At 33.4% G+C, this 16,181-nt stretch overlaps 1 protein-coding gene across 20 annotated transcripts in view; it reads right to left on the reverse strand.

Moving 5' to 3' along the window:
• The window catches only part of LOC108035863 (acetylcholine receptor subunit alpha-like), a 604,633-nt gene that overhangs the window by 417,859 nt on the left and 170,593 nt on the right, over positions 1–16,181 (reverse strand). For 16 of the 20 annotated variants that reach the window (XR_007763683.1, XR_007763682.1, XM_050886180.1 and 13 more), the window contains one exon: positions 12,422–12,602. The exons of 2 other annotated variants lie outside the window; for them this stretch is intronic. Coding sequence is in view for 15 of the 18 variants with exons in the window: in XM_050886180.1 (XP_050742137.1) it covers positions 12,422–12,602 (181 nt within the window). In the remaining 3 variants the exon portion in view is untranslated. Of the gene's footprint in view, positions 1–2,652; positions 2,672–12,421; positions 12,603–16,181 lie in introns of those variants that run through there. 2 more of the 20 variants (XM_050886182.1, XM_050886184.1) reach the window with 2 other exon arrangements.

Consider the following 16,181-nt stretch of genomic DNA (forward strand, 5'->3'; position numbering starts at 1 on the left):
CATTCTTGTAGCGCTGGGATAAAACAAAAAAGTAAAATAAAATAAAAAATAAGTGAGAAAAAATGTATCTTGCAATCGATAGTTAATCAAAATAATTTGTATACAGGAGCGGCACTATCCATGTACGAGTATACACAACTGTGAGCAAAATGTAAAAACAAATGGAGACCTATCATGAGATTTCAGGACAGTTTGTGACAAATGCCTAAATTTCATGTCAATGTCATTATCACTATCGAATTAAATTTTATATCACTATATCTTATAGCTCCCACTATATCATATAGCTCCCATAGGAACAATCGGAAAATTAGTGGTAAAATAATATTGAAAAATTATATCTTCGGTGTTTTTTAACATATAACCTTTTTTATTTGGTTTTGAAATTCGAATTAAATTTTATCAAAATCGGACGACTGTATCATATAGCTGCCATTAGAACGATCTTAAAATTAGTAGGAAAACATTAAATAAAAATTATATCTTTTGTGTTTTTAAACATATAACCTTATAAGCTAGAAAATAACATTTTTTAAGTAGTTCTGAATTTCGAATTAAATTTTATTAATATCGAACGACTGTATCATATAGCTGTCATAGGAACGATCGGATAATTGATGGGAAATAAAATGAAACAAATTATAGCTTTGGAGCTTTTTGACATATTATCTTATAATATTGGGAATATACATTTTTATTTTTTGAAGAATTTTGAATTCAATTTAATAATATTATTGATTATTTTTTACAACTGCAAGGGTATATAAACTTCGGCTTACCGAAGTTAACTCCCTTTCTTGTTCTATGTGTTCACGCCAAAACGGCGTTTGTGGAGGCAGTGAAGAGCGGGAGTTTTCTGCCCGCCGCTCTCCCTCTTCAACTTCCTCTAAGTATCTAAGCTAGGATTAAGTAGTTCCTATATGCAACTGGCAAAATAAACACCCACGCACGTATAGGAAAATCCCCAACGTTCTTCCGTCTTTTAGGTACCATTTTTGTAGGGATTTCTCTAACTTATTCATTCAAGTTTTTTTGTCAGAGATCACCAAATAGTGTAGTTTCTAGTTAAACCTAAAAAGTTGAACAAAAAGTGACAAAATTCAAAAAATTTTTCAAATTAAAAAAAAAGGTACTTTTTATTTAAAAAATTGTTTTTGGATTATGTAAAAAGTGGGTTGATCGTAACTTTCTTTCGTTTTTTTAGGTTCAACTAGAAGACAACTTTACTAAGTCCTTTTTTCATATATTTCCGCCAATTAAAGGTAAAATCGGCAGCTTGTTTACCTCCCCCAACACTATTTTTTTCGTAACTTTAAACGTGCGTGTACACTGAGGCGGTGCGACGCGGCGTGACGTTCTTTTTAGCAGCACATTTCGGATGCTATCGACAATCGTCAAAGCCAAAAGCCGACCGGACGACTTCGGGTCCTCATGCCGCGCTCCGCATGAATTTTCCTCTGAAATTTTGGAAAAGCATTTAGCATTGGCGCTTGTCCTGATAGTCAGAAAGCGTTGTTTCACACACGTCAACGCGATGACTTCTTTGCATGAAATTGAGCGATTTCGGTACCAAACGAGATTTGACTTTTCGTAGGCCCAAATGGTCTTTCAAAATGGTTTTCACAGATCCTTCTGATATTCCGATCATATCAGTAAGGTATCTAACAGTCAACCGACGACGATTTTTAAGCACTAATTCCTTCACTTCATTGACGTGTTGGTCATCTGTTGACGTCGATGGTTGTCCGGAGCGCTGCAGGCCATCAACACGTTTCCGACCCTCTTTGAAGTCTTTGTACGACATTTTTCCGGGACATGGTAGAATCACCAAAGACCTTCCGCAACATCCTTAACGTTTCCGCAGCCGAAATTTCATTCATTCATTCATCGCAAACAAAATTTGATGGCACTTCTCTGCTCAATTATGTAAATCAGACATTGTAAAAATTGACCAACGCACTCTTGATCGTTTGGTAAACACAAGCGTAAATACTTATGCTGACATTGACATGAAATTACCGCCAGATGTCATTAACAGTACTGCCAAATAGAGAAAAAATAAACTAGTCCGCCATCTTAAGCTCGCGAATTTTAAATTGGAATTTCACCTTACTTTTTGCCCACAGTATTATCAATTTCCTATGATCACTTAATTCGGTGCTACCGACCGGTGAACTAATGAATTTGGCATCTATGGCTTTTTATTTTTTCGTGTACGAGTATGTATAGGAATCGCCTTCGCACACCCTTCTGTTTTGCTTCATCACTACATCAAGTGAGTATTTAAGGTGATAATACAATTAGACAGATAAACCTTTGCATTTATAGCCTTTCATTTCTTCGTGTAATCGCACACCCTCATGTTTCCCTTTCATTACGACAAGAACTGACTTCAACACTGATATAGTAGTCGCTTTCGATCACTCTCCTTGTGCCTGTACGGTTGTTATTATAAGCGGTCTGTTTCTTTCTTTTCATCTAAACTGTTGTTGTGTATATTTATACCCGTTCTCGTAGACTAAAGGTGTATACTAGATTCGTCGGAAAGTGTGTAACACGTAGAAGGAAGTGTTCCCGATCCCATTAAGTTTATATACATACATATTCTTAATTTGGATCAGAAAAGGGCACGCTTAGGATTAATTTGCTCACACTGCTCAAACCGTTATCTTTTTCGGAGGCGCCAGCAAGTCGTGCCAAATGTTCGGTGCTCCTGATCAGCGAACCGTGAATACTTACAAAAACAACGACACTGTCTTTTGGCGCAGGTAGCAAGCACATCGCCGCGAGTTTGCAATAACACAACCCAAGTGACCTAACTCGTACATCGTACCAAAAACAAGAACAATTTCAATCAGTCGGTACCGGTACGTAAGAGAATGTAGTAGCTTGCGTTTTACCAAAAAAAAAGTTACCTGTTCTGAAACATAACACATTTGTCCCAATCGATTCTCAGTCCATTCTGCCTAAAAACCTCATGTAATCCTTTAAGGTACTTTTTACCACATCTTAGCTTTAAATTATAATGTCGTCCATTTAGGGAACTACGGCTTAATACGTTCTTAAAGTGTTGCCATAATAAACCAGACAAAAACTACTAATTGGTTCGAAATGCGCCAAAAGGCATATACAAGAATAGAAGAATATAGTTTGAGAATAGAATATGTATATAAAATGTAATAGTTAATTTATAAAATATTAAGTAAAACCACCTCTAAACGAGGTAAAAATATGGTGACGATCGCATCTTCAACAAACGAAAGTTTTGATATACGATCGTATACTTTCTACATTTTTTTTAAATTCACACGCTTTATTTGAATCAAACAACTAAGTCAAGCATACTGAATTACAGAAAGTATATTCATTAAGTAGATCGTATATTAAATTTTCGACACAAAAGTTTATATCAAAACATTAGTTTTTTTAACCTAGTTAAGAGGTGCTTTTGTTTGATATCAGAAGTTTTTTTTTTAACATAAATCTTATAATCCATATACTTTCCGAAAATTCGTAGAATTCAAGTTTCTTATGCGGAACTGTTATAAGAATTTAAATAATTCCAAGACCATTAAACAGAGTATGGATAGGCACAATAAAATTTAAAGCTTAAAGAATGCTAGATGTTCTGAAATAGAAAATGTTGCAATTTTTCTTGACTGATAACTAAAAGCGGTAACTTTTTTAAACAATTTTTTGGGTTATCCACTTTAAAATTTTAACCAAATGGCAAAAAAAGTAGAAATAAAAAAGAACTTGGCCAATAATTTTTAAACTGCGGTATGAAGAAAATTAATGTTTAAGAGGTTCATAGTATTTCGAAATACCTTTCTACGTGTCTACAAAGTTTAGCTATTTATTTATTTATCGCCAAACTAAGTACTATTTTCCAAAGTGGAAGAACTAAAGTTTCTTATATTAATCTGTTAAACATCGTATAGAATTTTCAGGACTCTAAAATATCGTTTTGGGACAAACTGACAAACAAAATACAATTTTCATTTTGAGAAGTTCCCATTTTGTTTTGGTATAAGGACTTTTAGTTTTTGCAATATAAAGATATTGATGTTTCACTCGTTACAGTCGGATGTTTACGTTTTATATATGGGCCGTTCTTTTAGAAACCGAACGAATTTGGAAAAAAAATTCGATGATATTATAAGAAAAAATATTTTATTATTTCTCTGAACGTTTCTTTAAAAGCGATTTGTATTAAATTCAATTCAATTCGAAATTTTTAATAATATAAAAAATGTTATGTGGGCGGAAAACCGTTTTAAGAGTTTTAGCCGTTTTGGGGGCGTTAGAGAAGGCGTGAAATATTTTTTTAATGAGAAAAATACAATACTGGGTCAATCGATAGGTATTGATGAGACCAATTTCCTAGAATGACAATTGTGGCCACCACAGTTTTGGGCGTTTAGTGGGCGATAGAGTGGGCGTTGCAAATTTTGTTTGGGTCAATCGATAGGTATTGATGAGACAAATGCATTTCATTTAAAAATTTTGTTCTATCATAAAAACTGTAGGCGATACAGATTTTCGCGGAATGTGGGCGTTAAAGTGGGCGTGGCACCCCGCTGAAACAAACTTGCGCTGTGCAGGAACCCCAGGAATCTGCATGTCAATTCCTACGGTTCTAGCTTTTATAGTTTCCGAGATCTCAGCGTTTATACGGACAGACGGACATATGTATATAAGTAAATATAAATTGATTGGTAGTTAATGTAATGGTGGTTAGTTATCCCTCGCTGCAGTCGATGATGCTGCAGACGCCGGAGGTATTTGTGAGATGATTTCCCCTTGCGGTTGCAGGGGGGGTGTTGCCACTCCTTATAGGCAGTGGTTGAGTTCCCTGGCGGTTGCCGGGGGGGATCCTTCCTGTAACAGGAGTTATGATGGGAGCACTTGCCCCGTTGTCACGGCCCTTGAGGCGCGGTGACCAATTCAACAAATGAATTTACAAATTAACGGCAGTGCCGGAGATTGGTTTTATGCTCTTTATTGTATGAGACTCTGACACAAACTGAAACTTAAAGCTAACAAAAAGTATTTCATAGCGGCCACGCAAATGTGCAGTGCTTGCCGCTATGCATGGGCTTCCGGCCAGACGCTATGTCAGCAGTTTGGCCAGAGCGAACTCTTAAATAATCGGACATTGCCGCTGCTTGGTTAACTTCAGTTAACTTATACTTTACGGGGTCGGAAACGCTTCCTTCTACCTTTTACATACTTTCCGACAATTCTAGTATACCCTTTTACTCGTAGATAACGGGTATAAACACCAGATCACTGTGGACGGCAGTACTCGCATGTTAAAGTAGCTCAAGATAGAAAACGCTTGTTCTACGACTTTTAGAAAAACCCGCTAGTTAAGCGAAATAAAAAAACAAGGAGTTAACTTCGGCAAACAGAAGTTTGTATTGCAGTTATAAGAAATAATCAACTTTTGTAACACCATGTGAAATTTTTAAGGATTGTTGCTGACTTCATATTAACTTCGGCAAGCCAAATTCAATAATTTTACTAAATTGAATTCGAAATTCTTGAAAATATACAAATTTATATTCCCAATATTATACGATAATATGTCAAAAAGCCCCAAAGCTATAATTTGTTTCACATTATTTCCCACCAATTATCCGATCGTTGCTATGACAGCTATATGATATAGTCGTCCGATATTAATAAAATTTAATTCGAAATTCAGAATTCTACTTAACAAATCTTATTTTTAAGCTTATAAGGTTATATGTTTAAAACGCAAAAGATATATATTTTTTTAATGTGTGCTTACTAATTTTAAGATTGTTCCTAAGGCAGCTATATGATATAGTCGTCCGATTTTGATAAAATTTTATTAAAAATTCAAAACTAATTAAAAAATGGTATTTCCAAGCGTAGGAGGTTATATGATAAAAACACTGAAGATATAATTTTTTCATATTATTTTACCACTTATTTCCGATCGTTCCTATGGAAGCTATATGATATAGTCGTCCGATTTTGATAAAATTTAATTCGAAATTCAGAACTAATTATAATATGTTATTTCCAAGCTTAAAAGGTTATATGTTAAAAAACCACGAAGATATAATTTTTTTTTTATTTTTTTCCCCAATAATTCCTATGGAAACTATAAGATGTAGTTGTCCGATCCGGCTGGTTCTGACTTATATACTACCTGCAATAGAAAGAATACTTTTGGGAAAGTTTCAGCCCGATAGCTTTAAAACTGAGAGACTAGTTTGCGTAGAAACGGACAGTCAGACGGACAGACGTCCAGACGTCCAGACGGGCATGACTAGATCGACTCGTCTCGTGACGCTTATCAAGAATATATACTCGTATTCTTCATGAGGTCGGAATCGTCTCCTTCACTGCGCTGCAAACTTCTAAATAATATCATTATACCCTCTGCAAGGGCAAAAGAAGTAAAATGAAAATAATTAATAATTATAAACAAATAATGCAACGGTGAAAGAGTATTTATTTAGTCGAATAAACAAGAATCATTCGTCACAATTTTCGATATCAGAACTTTTGTACGTTGATAGTGCGCGATCGCCACGTCCGCTTACCTCGTTAAAAGTTGTTTTTGTTTTATATATGATTAAAAAAAAATTTTTTATTATTCTTGTGGGAGCTTTAAGATTTAGTTGTCTGATGTGGTTTGTTCCGACTTATAGTATATTACCTGCAAAGAAAAAAGAATTTCGGAAAAGTTTCAGATAGATAGCTTTAAAACTGAGAGACTAGTTTGCGTAGAAACGGACGGACAGACGGACATGGCTAGATCGATTCGTCTTGTGACGCTGATCAAGAATATATATACTTTATGGGGTCGAAAACGTCTCCTTCACTGCGTTGCAAACTTCTGACTGAAATTAATATACTCTTTACAAGGGTATAAAAACAGAAAATGTTTAATTATATTTTCATCCATTTAACTTTTTGTGCGAATTCTGATAGTAAAATAAAACCAAAATGGGAACTATCGGGGAAAAAATTAAAAAAATTATATCTTTAGTGTTTTTTAACATACACCTTTTTAAGCTTGTATATAACATTTTTAAATTTATTCTGTATTTCAACTTAAATTTTATCAAAATCGGACAACTAAATCATATAGCTCCCATAGAAACAATAGAAAAATTAGTGGTAAAGTAATATTGAAAAATTATATCTTCCGTGTTTAACATATAACCTCCTTCGCTTAGAAATAACATTTTTTATTTGGTTTTGAATTTCGAATTAAATTTTATCAAAATCGGACAACTATATCATATAGCTGCCATAGAAACGATCGGAAAATTAGTAGGAAAACATTAAATAAAAATTATATCTTTTGTGTTTTTAAACATATAACCTAATAAGCTTGAAAAAACATTTTTTAAGTAGTTCTGAATTTCAAATTAAATTTTATCAAAATCGGACGACTATATCATATAGCTCCCATAGGAACAATCGGAAAATTAGTGGTAAAATAATATTGAAAATTATGTTTTCGGTGTTTTCATCATATAACCTCCTACGCTTGGAAATACCATTTTTTAATTAGTTTTGAATTTAATTTTTTATTAAAATCGGATGATTATATCATATAGCTGCCATAGAAAAAATCGGAAAATTAGTTAGAAAATGTGAAAAATTATATCTTCGGTGCTTTTTAACATATAACCTTTTAAGCTTGAAAATAACATATTTTAAGTAGTTCTGAATTTCGAATTAAATTTTATCAAAATCGGACGACTGTATCATATAGCTCCCATAGGAACAATCGGAAAATTAGTGGTAAAATAATATTGCAAAATTATATCTTCAGTGTTTTTTCACATATAACCTCCTACGCTTGGAAATAACATTTTTATTTGATTTTGAATTTCGAATTAAATTTTATTGAAATCGGACGACTATATCATATAGCTGCCTTAGGAACAATCTTAAAATTAGTAGGCACACATTAAAAAAATATATATCTTTTGTGTTTTAAACATATAACCTTATAAGCTTGAAAATAAGATTTGTTAAGTAGTTCTGAATTTCGAATTAAATTTTATTTATATCGGAGACTGTATATAGCTGTCATAGGAACGATTGGATAATTGATGGGAAGTAATATGAAACAAATTATAGCTTTGAGGCATTTTGACATATTATCTATAATATGGGGAATATAAATTTTTATATTTTTACGAATTTTGAATTCAATTGAATAAAATTATTGATTATTTTTTATAAACTTCAGCTTACTGAAGTTAACTTCTTTTCTTGTTTCAAATGTAATTTCGGTTCCGCTAAGGCCGAAATTGAAGAGATCTGTTTAAAAGATAAAATGATGGACTCCTGTACTTCTCTGGAATTGAAGAAAAAGTTACTAGAGAAAGAGCATACCTTGACTGATGTAATCGAAACTTGTAGAGTAGAAGAAGAAATTATAAAGCAATCACAATCAATGACTTCTAGGAGGGACAGAGAAACAATAAGCCAAGCAAGCCAAACAATTAGCCAAGCTGACTGGTTATAAAAGTAAACCAAGCAGTAGTTTTCAACATTAGATATAACTCGGAGAGACAATTTCGTGGTTATACTTCGAACTAATTATTAACGTAATGTGGGTGTTTGTGGTTGCCATATCAACAGACTCAGAAAAAGAGATCATTGCTTGATTTTATGTAATTGAAAACGGAAAACAATCGTTACTGGGCCGAGAAACAGCGATTAATTTTAACGTTTTAGCATTGGGATTACAGGTAAGCCGAGCTAAGTGCATTACTCCATTTCCCAAGTGGAAAGGAGTAACAGTCAAGTTGTTAATTGACCCTGGCATTACAACAGCCAACGATACGTTGCTCTAAGCAGCGACATAATAGAGCCAGTGGTCGGTCACAAGCCTTGGATCTCGCCTATCGTAATAGCTCTTAATGAAAATGATGATATCCGGTTGTGTTTGGATATGCGGTTGGCCAATCGAGCGATATTCCAGCGACGGCTTGAAGAGTTGTTGTCGCCATGCCCCAATGTTCTAAATTATATAGACGATGTCATAATTTTTGGATCAAATGATCCTGACAATATTCAAGAATAATAATGTGTTACTGACTGACTGCAAATGTGTTTGAAAAATACATTGGTTAAGATTTCTAGGTCACATTCTATCAGACAAGGTCATGAAGGTCATCCAGGTGAATCCGCAATGAAGCGTCGGCTATACTCCAAGGTTTGGTGGCCTGGCATAGATCGTGAGGCTGAAAACTTTGTAAAATCCTGCAGAGATTGCCTTTTAGTCTCGCCAGCAAGCAATCCAGCACCAATGAGTAGAACATCGTTCTTGGATATGCGTGGCTTCCGATTTGTTGGGTCCCTTGAAAAATTGCGAATTCTTACTCGTTTTCATTGATTATTACTCGCGGTACATGAAGTTTAAATTCTTGCGTTCTATAACTTCAACGACCACTTTCGATGTAATGAAAGAAATTTTCTGCAGACTTGGTTTTCCCAAATGTTTACCCGTTACTCGTAGAGTATAAGAATTTAGCATACCTAGATTTGTCGGAAAGTATGTAACAGGTAAAAGGAAGTTTCCGACTCCATCAAGTACATATATTTTTAATCAGGATCACTAGCCGAGTCGATATAGCCATGTCCGTCTGTCCTTGTTTGTTATTATTTTACTACTAATTTTCCGATCGTTCCTATGGCAGCTATATGATATAGTCGTCTGATTTTGATAAAATTTAATTCAAAATTCAGAACTAATTAAAAAAATGTATTTCCAAGCTTAGAAGGTTATACGTTAAAAAACACCGAAGAATTCATTTTTTTTTAAATTTTTTCCTGATAGTTCCTATGGAAAATGCAATACAAAGAAGACTTTTGGGAAAGTTTTAGCCCGATAGCTTTAAAACTGAGAAACTAGTTTGCGTAGAAACGGACGGACATACGGATGGACAGACGGACATGGCTAGATCTTTTGTGTTTTGTAGCATATAACCTCCTGCGCTTCGAAATAATATTTTTTAATTGGTTTTGAATTTTGAATTGAATTTTATCAAAGCTGCCATAGAAACGATTGGAAAATTAGTTGGAAAATATGAAAAAATTATATCATCGGTGCTTTATAACATGTATAACTTCTAAGCTTGGAAAAACCATTTTCAAAATTTTTAAGTATTTCGAATTGATTTTAATAAAAAACGGACTACTCTAACATGTAAATGACAAAAAAGATCAATTCCATTTTACTGTGCAAGCTCTTAATTCAATAATGACTAGCTCATCAGACAACGAAGTAGTTTATAGCGGTTCTTTGTTATAAAGATTCCAAAAATAAAAAAAAATCGGCGCGGTAAACACAGCTCGAATGCTTCTCCGAGGCTCCATTTAATTTCATGCAAACTTCTCAAGGCGGAAAAAACCGCGACGTGACGCGCTGCGCCATACCGCCCCAGTGTGCGCACGCTTTTAAGGGTTTTGGGCGTTAGAAAGGGCGTGGCAAACTTTCATTTAAGTTAATATAAAACATTGAGGCCGCCACAGTATTGGGACTGTCTGTTGACGATCGATGAGACAAGTACATTTCAGATAGATAATTTTTTATACCCTTGCAGAGGGTATAATAATTACAGTCAGAAGTTTGCAACGCAGTGAAGGAGACGTTTCCGACCCCATAAAGTATATATATTCTTGATCAGCGTCACAAGACGAGTCGATCTAGCCATGTCCGTCTGTCCGTCCGTCTGTACGTCCGTTTCTACGCAAACTAGTCTTTCATTTTAGAGCTATCAGGCTGAAACTTTCCCAAAAGTCTTCTTTCTATTGCAGGTAGTATATAAGTCGGAACCAGCCGGATCGGACAACTATACGAGTATCTTAAAGCTCCCATAAAAACTTTTGGAGAAAAAATTAAAAAAAAAATTATATCTTTGGTGTTCTTTAGCACATACCTTTTTAAGCTTGGATATAACATTTTTAAATTAGTTCTGAATTTCGAATTAAATTTTATCAAAATCGGACGACTATGTCATATAGCCCCCATAGGAACAATCGAAAAATTAGTGGTGAAATAATATTGAAAAATTATATCTTCGGTGTTTTTTTAACTTATAACCTCCTACGCTTGGAAATAGCATTTTTTATTTGGTTTTGAATTTCAAATTAAATTTTATTAAAATCGGACGACTACAAATTTTATCTTTGATGTTTTTTAACATATAACCTTATAAGCTTGAAAATAATATTTTTTAATAAGTTCTGAATTTCGAATTAAATTTTATTAAAATCGGACGACTATAACATAATCATAGGAAGGATCGGATAATTGGTCGGAAATAATTTGAAAGAAATTATAGCTTTGGGGCTTTTTGACATATTATCTTATTATATTGGGAATATACATTTTTATATTTTTAAGAATTTCGAATTCAATTTATTAAAATTATTTATTATTTTTTATAACTGCAAGGGTATACAAACTTTGGCTTGCCGAAGTTAACTTCCTTTCTTGTTCTAGCATAAAAACTATAGGCGCTATATGGAAAATGTAGGTAACAGGATGCGTCGGCAATCTCATAAAGTATACTGGTCGGCAAAGGTATTTTGAGTACAAAAGTTAACTATACTCATAATTTAAACTTACCTCTTGTAAATATTGGCATCAATTGAAAGGGAATTAAAATTCATGATACAAAAATGCCGACGCACAGCCGTCCATTAAGCCGTATGTCTTTCCGTGTGAACCCAGTGATCACAGAAACTATAAGTGCTAAGAGGTCAAATTCTAATAAATAATATCGTAAGCAGCGCCAGTTCTTGCGAACATGCCACGCTCACCATAACTTGTCTCCCTAAGTTTAAATGCTAGTGATGAAATACTATAAATTATAATGTGTTATTTTGAACTCCGTTATTAGAAAGCTACTAAAATTTGTAGCTCCATTAACCCAGAAATAGCACAGACATAAATCTCTTAGAGCGTTTTTGAAACGGGAGTGGCAGGTTATGATGTTAATTGGTTGTATATCTACATTTTTCTTATAATGCAGTAGTGCGTATGTATTCCGCATATAGGTAAAAATGTAGTAAAAAATCTCATATAACAAACAAATGGTAATATAAATTAATGATACCCTTTAAATTAGTTATTTTGAAAATAGTCATGCTTGTGGAGCATATTTGCATAATTTATATTACACATTGAACTTATATGAAATAAACTTTTGAAGAAAAATATTTTTTAAGAAACAAAAGTTCATATAATACATTTTTAGTTTTGTTTTTTTGCTTCAGTACATAGTTCGACTACCATTCCTTTTGCACCATAGGGCTAGGAAGTACACATATTGAAAAAATTAAAAAATACTTATTTAACATACAAGTATAAAAATTGCAGGAAAATATGCTAAAATTTTTAAAGACCTACCTTAAACCCATCATAAGTCCAACTGCCAAACTTTAGAACACAGGTCTGTTCATCAAATGGGAAATATTCTACATCTATTTCACAGGATGATTTGTATATAGCTGGTGGCTTCCATTCAACTAATCCTTCAGAGTAAATTGTGGCTTTTGTTGCTAGAGTCACTTCGAAGTTACCATCAGCACTACATGATATTTTTCAATATCGGTACAAATTAACATTAAATGTTATATATTTAAAATATTTTCAAATTCTTAATATTATATAATAAAATTATATAGCTTGAATGATAACATTTTGAGTTAAATATTTAATTCGTTATTATACGTATAAATAATGTTATAATAATAATGAAAAATTTGACTAATGTTTAAAAAATAATGTAGCATTTGTAGAAATATATAACGGTTACTGAATTTAAATCTTGTTTTAATATATTTTCAGCATTTCATGTTCTTAAATTGTTTTTTTTTATTACGTTGCAATAAATTAAACTATTTATTTAAATAATAATACTTTAATAATATTGATTAAATTTTCAAATATGCCAAACAAAAACAATTCCGTTTTAAACAGAATGTTTTTTTTTTTTATAAATTTAAGAATATTTTTAAAGAAGTTGTTAGCGAAAAAATGGCATTGGTTGAAATTAAGCTTTGGGTTGCTTTTTCTGTGTACCAAAAAGTTAGTTGTGTCTTAAACGTTTTATTTTGTGCGTTAAAGTACGGTAGATATATTCTGAAAGCCGGCCATTTATTTTTCACAGGATAAATTTGTCTCTATGCCTGAAATCTTATTTTAAGAGGTCCCCCAAGAGGTTTGAAATATTGAATTATTATTATTATATTTTCAGAAATCAATAATTGCCAACAACGATGTTTCCAATGTGTTGATTCATTCAAAAGTCTTAAGGCTCAACATTAATTGTTGAGGTTTTGGTAATACATTTCTATCTCTTACTCGTAGACTAAAGGGGTATATAAATATCATGGAAATGTATGTATGTATAGAAGCCTCTACGGCACCATTAAAAATATATATTCTTGATCAGCATCACCAGCCAAGTCAATTCCTTATTATTAAAAGCGCGTCCACAAGACGCCTAACTGTGTAAATTGGCACCTTAGCAATACGGGGGTGCCTGCTTTAGAAAACATAGATTTTATCCTCGATTTTTTGGGAAGGAAATAAGTAATCGATTGACACGAAACGTTCAGGTTTTATTGTAACTTATTTCAATAGTCTACTTAAATTTTTTTAATTAAAAATATGCATCATAATATGCGTGGTACAAGCATGCCTCGAGTGTGCATAGGTCGTTGGGCGGGAAAGAAGCAGGTATCAATTTTCATCGTAAACAAAAAAATACAAAAATGTATTATATTTTCAATGGTGTAGCTTCTTGTTAAGCCTAAAATAAATGAACAAAAAATGAGTAATTTATATAAAAAAAAAATTTTAAAAAACAAAAAATTACTTTATGAACATTAAAAAATAGTAAACATTTATGAAAAAAAAAATAAAAAGAACATTATAGTCGAGTGTCTCGACTATTAGATACCCATTACTCAGCTTTCATATACAAAATTTAAAAAAGTTAAGTCAAAATGTTAAGATAACGGCAGAATTGGAATATTCTTGAAAAGAATTAAAAGAAATAGCAGCATTTGATCTTCGCCATAAGAGAAATAATAATAATAATAATAATGGGAAAACTGAATGATATACATCGCTGTATTGTTATTGCCCGTCAACACGTCAATACGAACTTTCGTTCTTTTCACTGCCTTTAGTGCTTTTCAGCACTGGGTAAAATATGTTCCTTATGTTTCTTTCCCATGTGAATGCTGGTCAAAATAATGCAAAAAGCAATTTAAAGCAAACATTACCATAATCGGAAATAGATTATTAAACTTGGTATTGAAAAGAATTGGAGAGTAAGAGGGGTGACGAAGCAGAGACAATTTTTAATTTGTAATTATTTAATAGAATTAGATAGCCGCACACTCTGCCCTCTCTTAGCGCCGGCATGGTCTCTCGCTTTGCCGCACAGCTCGCACACACAGACATGAATTACTTTTTTATTGCCTGGCTTTGTAGTCATTGTGAGAGAGAGAGAGAACAGGGCAACTCTTTTTGTCTGCCTTTATGCTAAAAGGCGCTACAGTTGCTGAAACAAACCTACTCTAGCTCTTATAGTTTCCGAGATCTCTGCATTTATACGAACTAACGGGCAGACGGACTTGGCTAGAATATATATTCTTTATGGGGTCAGAATATACTCTAAATCGGTATAGAAATCGAAAAAGTTGTCTACGCACTTTAACGACCAACGGCTAACTTTGTCTGCCGCCCATAGTACACTTTATATTGAAAGCTATAGAAGATATTGGAATTTAGAGTATTCCGTGATCCAAAGAAGATATGTGCACATTTGCAAGAACCTTTATTTGACTCTGCCACAAAGTTTTTTAAAGACACTTTTATAAAAGAAGAAAATGATAGAAAACATGGTTATTGAGCAAAAATTATGTTTAAAAAATTATAGACTTATTGAAGTTTAGGCCATGAGTGAATACTGTCCTTATGAACTTTTTATTTTCAAATGTTTGTAATTTGGGTAGGTAAGAAAATCGGATTGTTATGATTGCCTTATGTAATTTACGGTGTCTTTTGTTTATACCAATTGAATTAGAAAAGTTCAAGCCTTAGAGGTGGATACCAATTTAATTATAAAAGTTCAAGACTTAGAGGTGGATACCAAAAATCCGAGAATTCAAGGGATGCCCATATGTACCAGATAGTATATTGTTGTTGTACCAATTGAATTAAGAAAGTTAGAGCTTAAAAGGTGGATATAAAAAAACTAAATTTCTTTAGAAGAGATTGCTATACTATACTGCTAAACTAAGAGACTGCTATAACTAAACAAGAAAGGAAGACCGAAGTTGGTATACCCTTGCAGTTATAGGAAATGATCAATGTTAGTAACACCATATTAAATTTTAAAAGATTGTTGCTGGCTTCAGTGGTATTAAAAAATCAACTATTTTATTATTTTTCTGACCGTTTCTTTAACAGGTTTAACAGATGAAAAAGCTAAAGTCGATACCATCGACTATAAAATATGCGTTTCTCAGCTAAGGAGAGTGCGAGAAGGATATAGATATTCTTGTATGGCGGTCCAGACTAAGAAGACACACAGCGGATGGAAGCAGTACCGAAACCAAGTCCTAAGTTGAATAAAACTCGGCTGGGATCTTTGCCGCCGCCACGTTTATACTATAAACCTGTTTTTTTTTAGTTACTGGCTCAGGCCGATGTACAGTTACTGAGCTACACCATCAATGAGCGCGGCATCAAACCTCCAAGTCGTCAAGTAGAAGCTATTCAAAACTTTGCGACGCCTTCTACAATCTGCGAGCTCGGATGATTCCTCGGCACTATCAACTATATTCGAAGGTGCCTGCACCGTTCGTCACACATCCAGGCACCACTTTCAGAACTCCCAAAACTCAAATAGTAGCGCCGCCTATGAGAGTATCGTCCACTGAGAAAAGCCCCAGCACTTACGATCCGATCGATTTATGCAGCTTTTAGGCAACGGCCTGAAAAGGCGTCACCATGGCAACTTCGTCGAGCACGTTAAAGAATCTGGAAACATAGAAACCGATGCTTTGGGCTATATGCAATCTACACCAATTATTTATATGTAAAGTTTCAAAAACATATTTTTATATAAGGATTTGGAAAGTCGGATATA

This window comes from Drosophila biarmipes, chromosome 3L, assembly GCF_025231255.1.
Source record: "Drosophila biarmipes strain raj3 chromosome 3L, RU_DBia_V1.1, whole genome shotgun sequence".
NCBI classification, from domain to species: Eukaryota; Metazoa; Arthropoda; class Insecta; order Diptera; family Drosophilidae; genus Drosophila; species Drosophila biarmipes.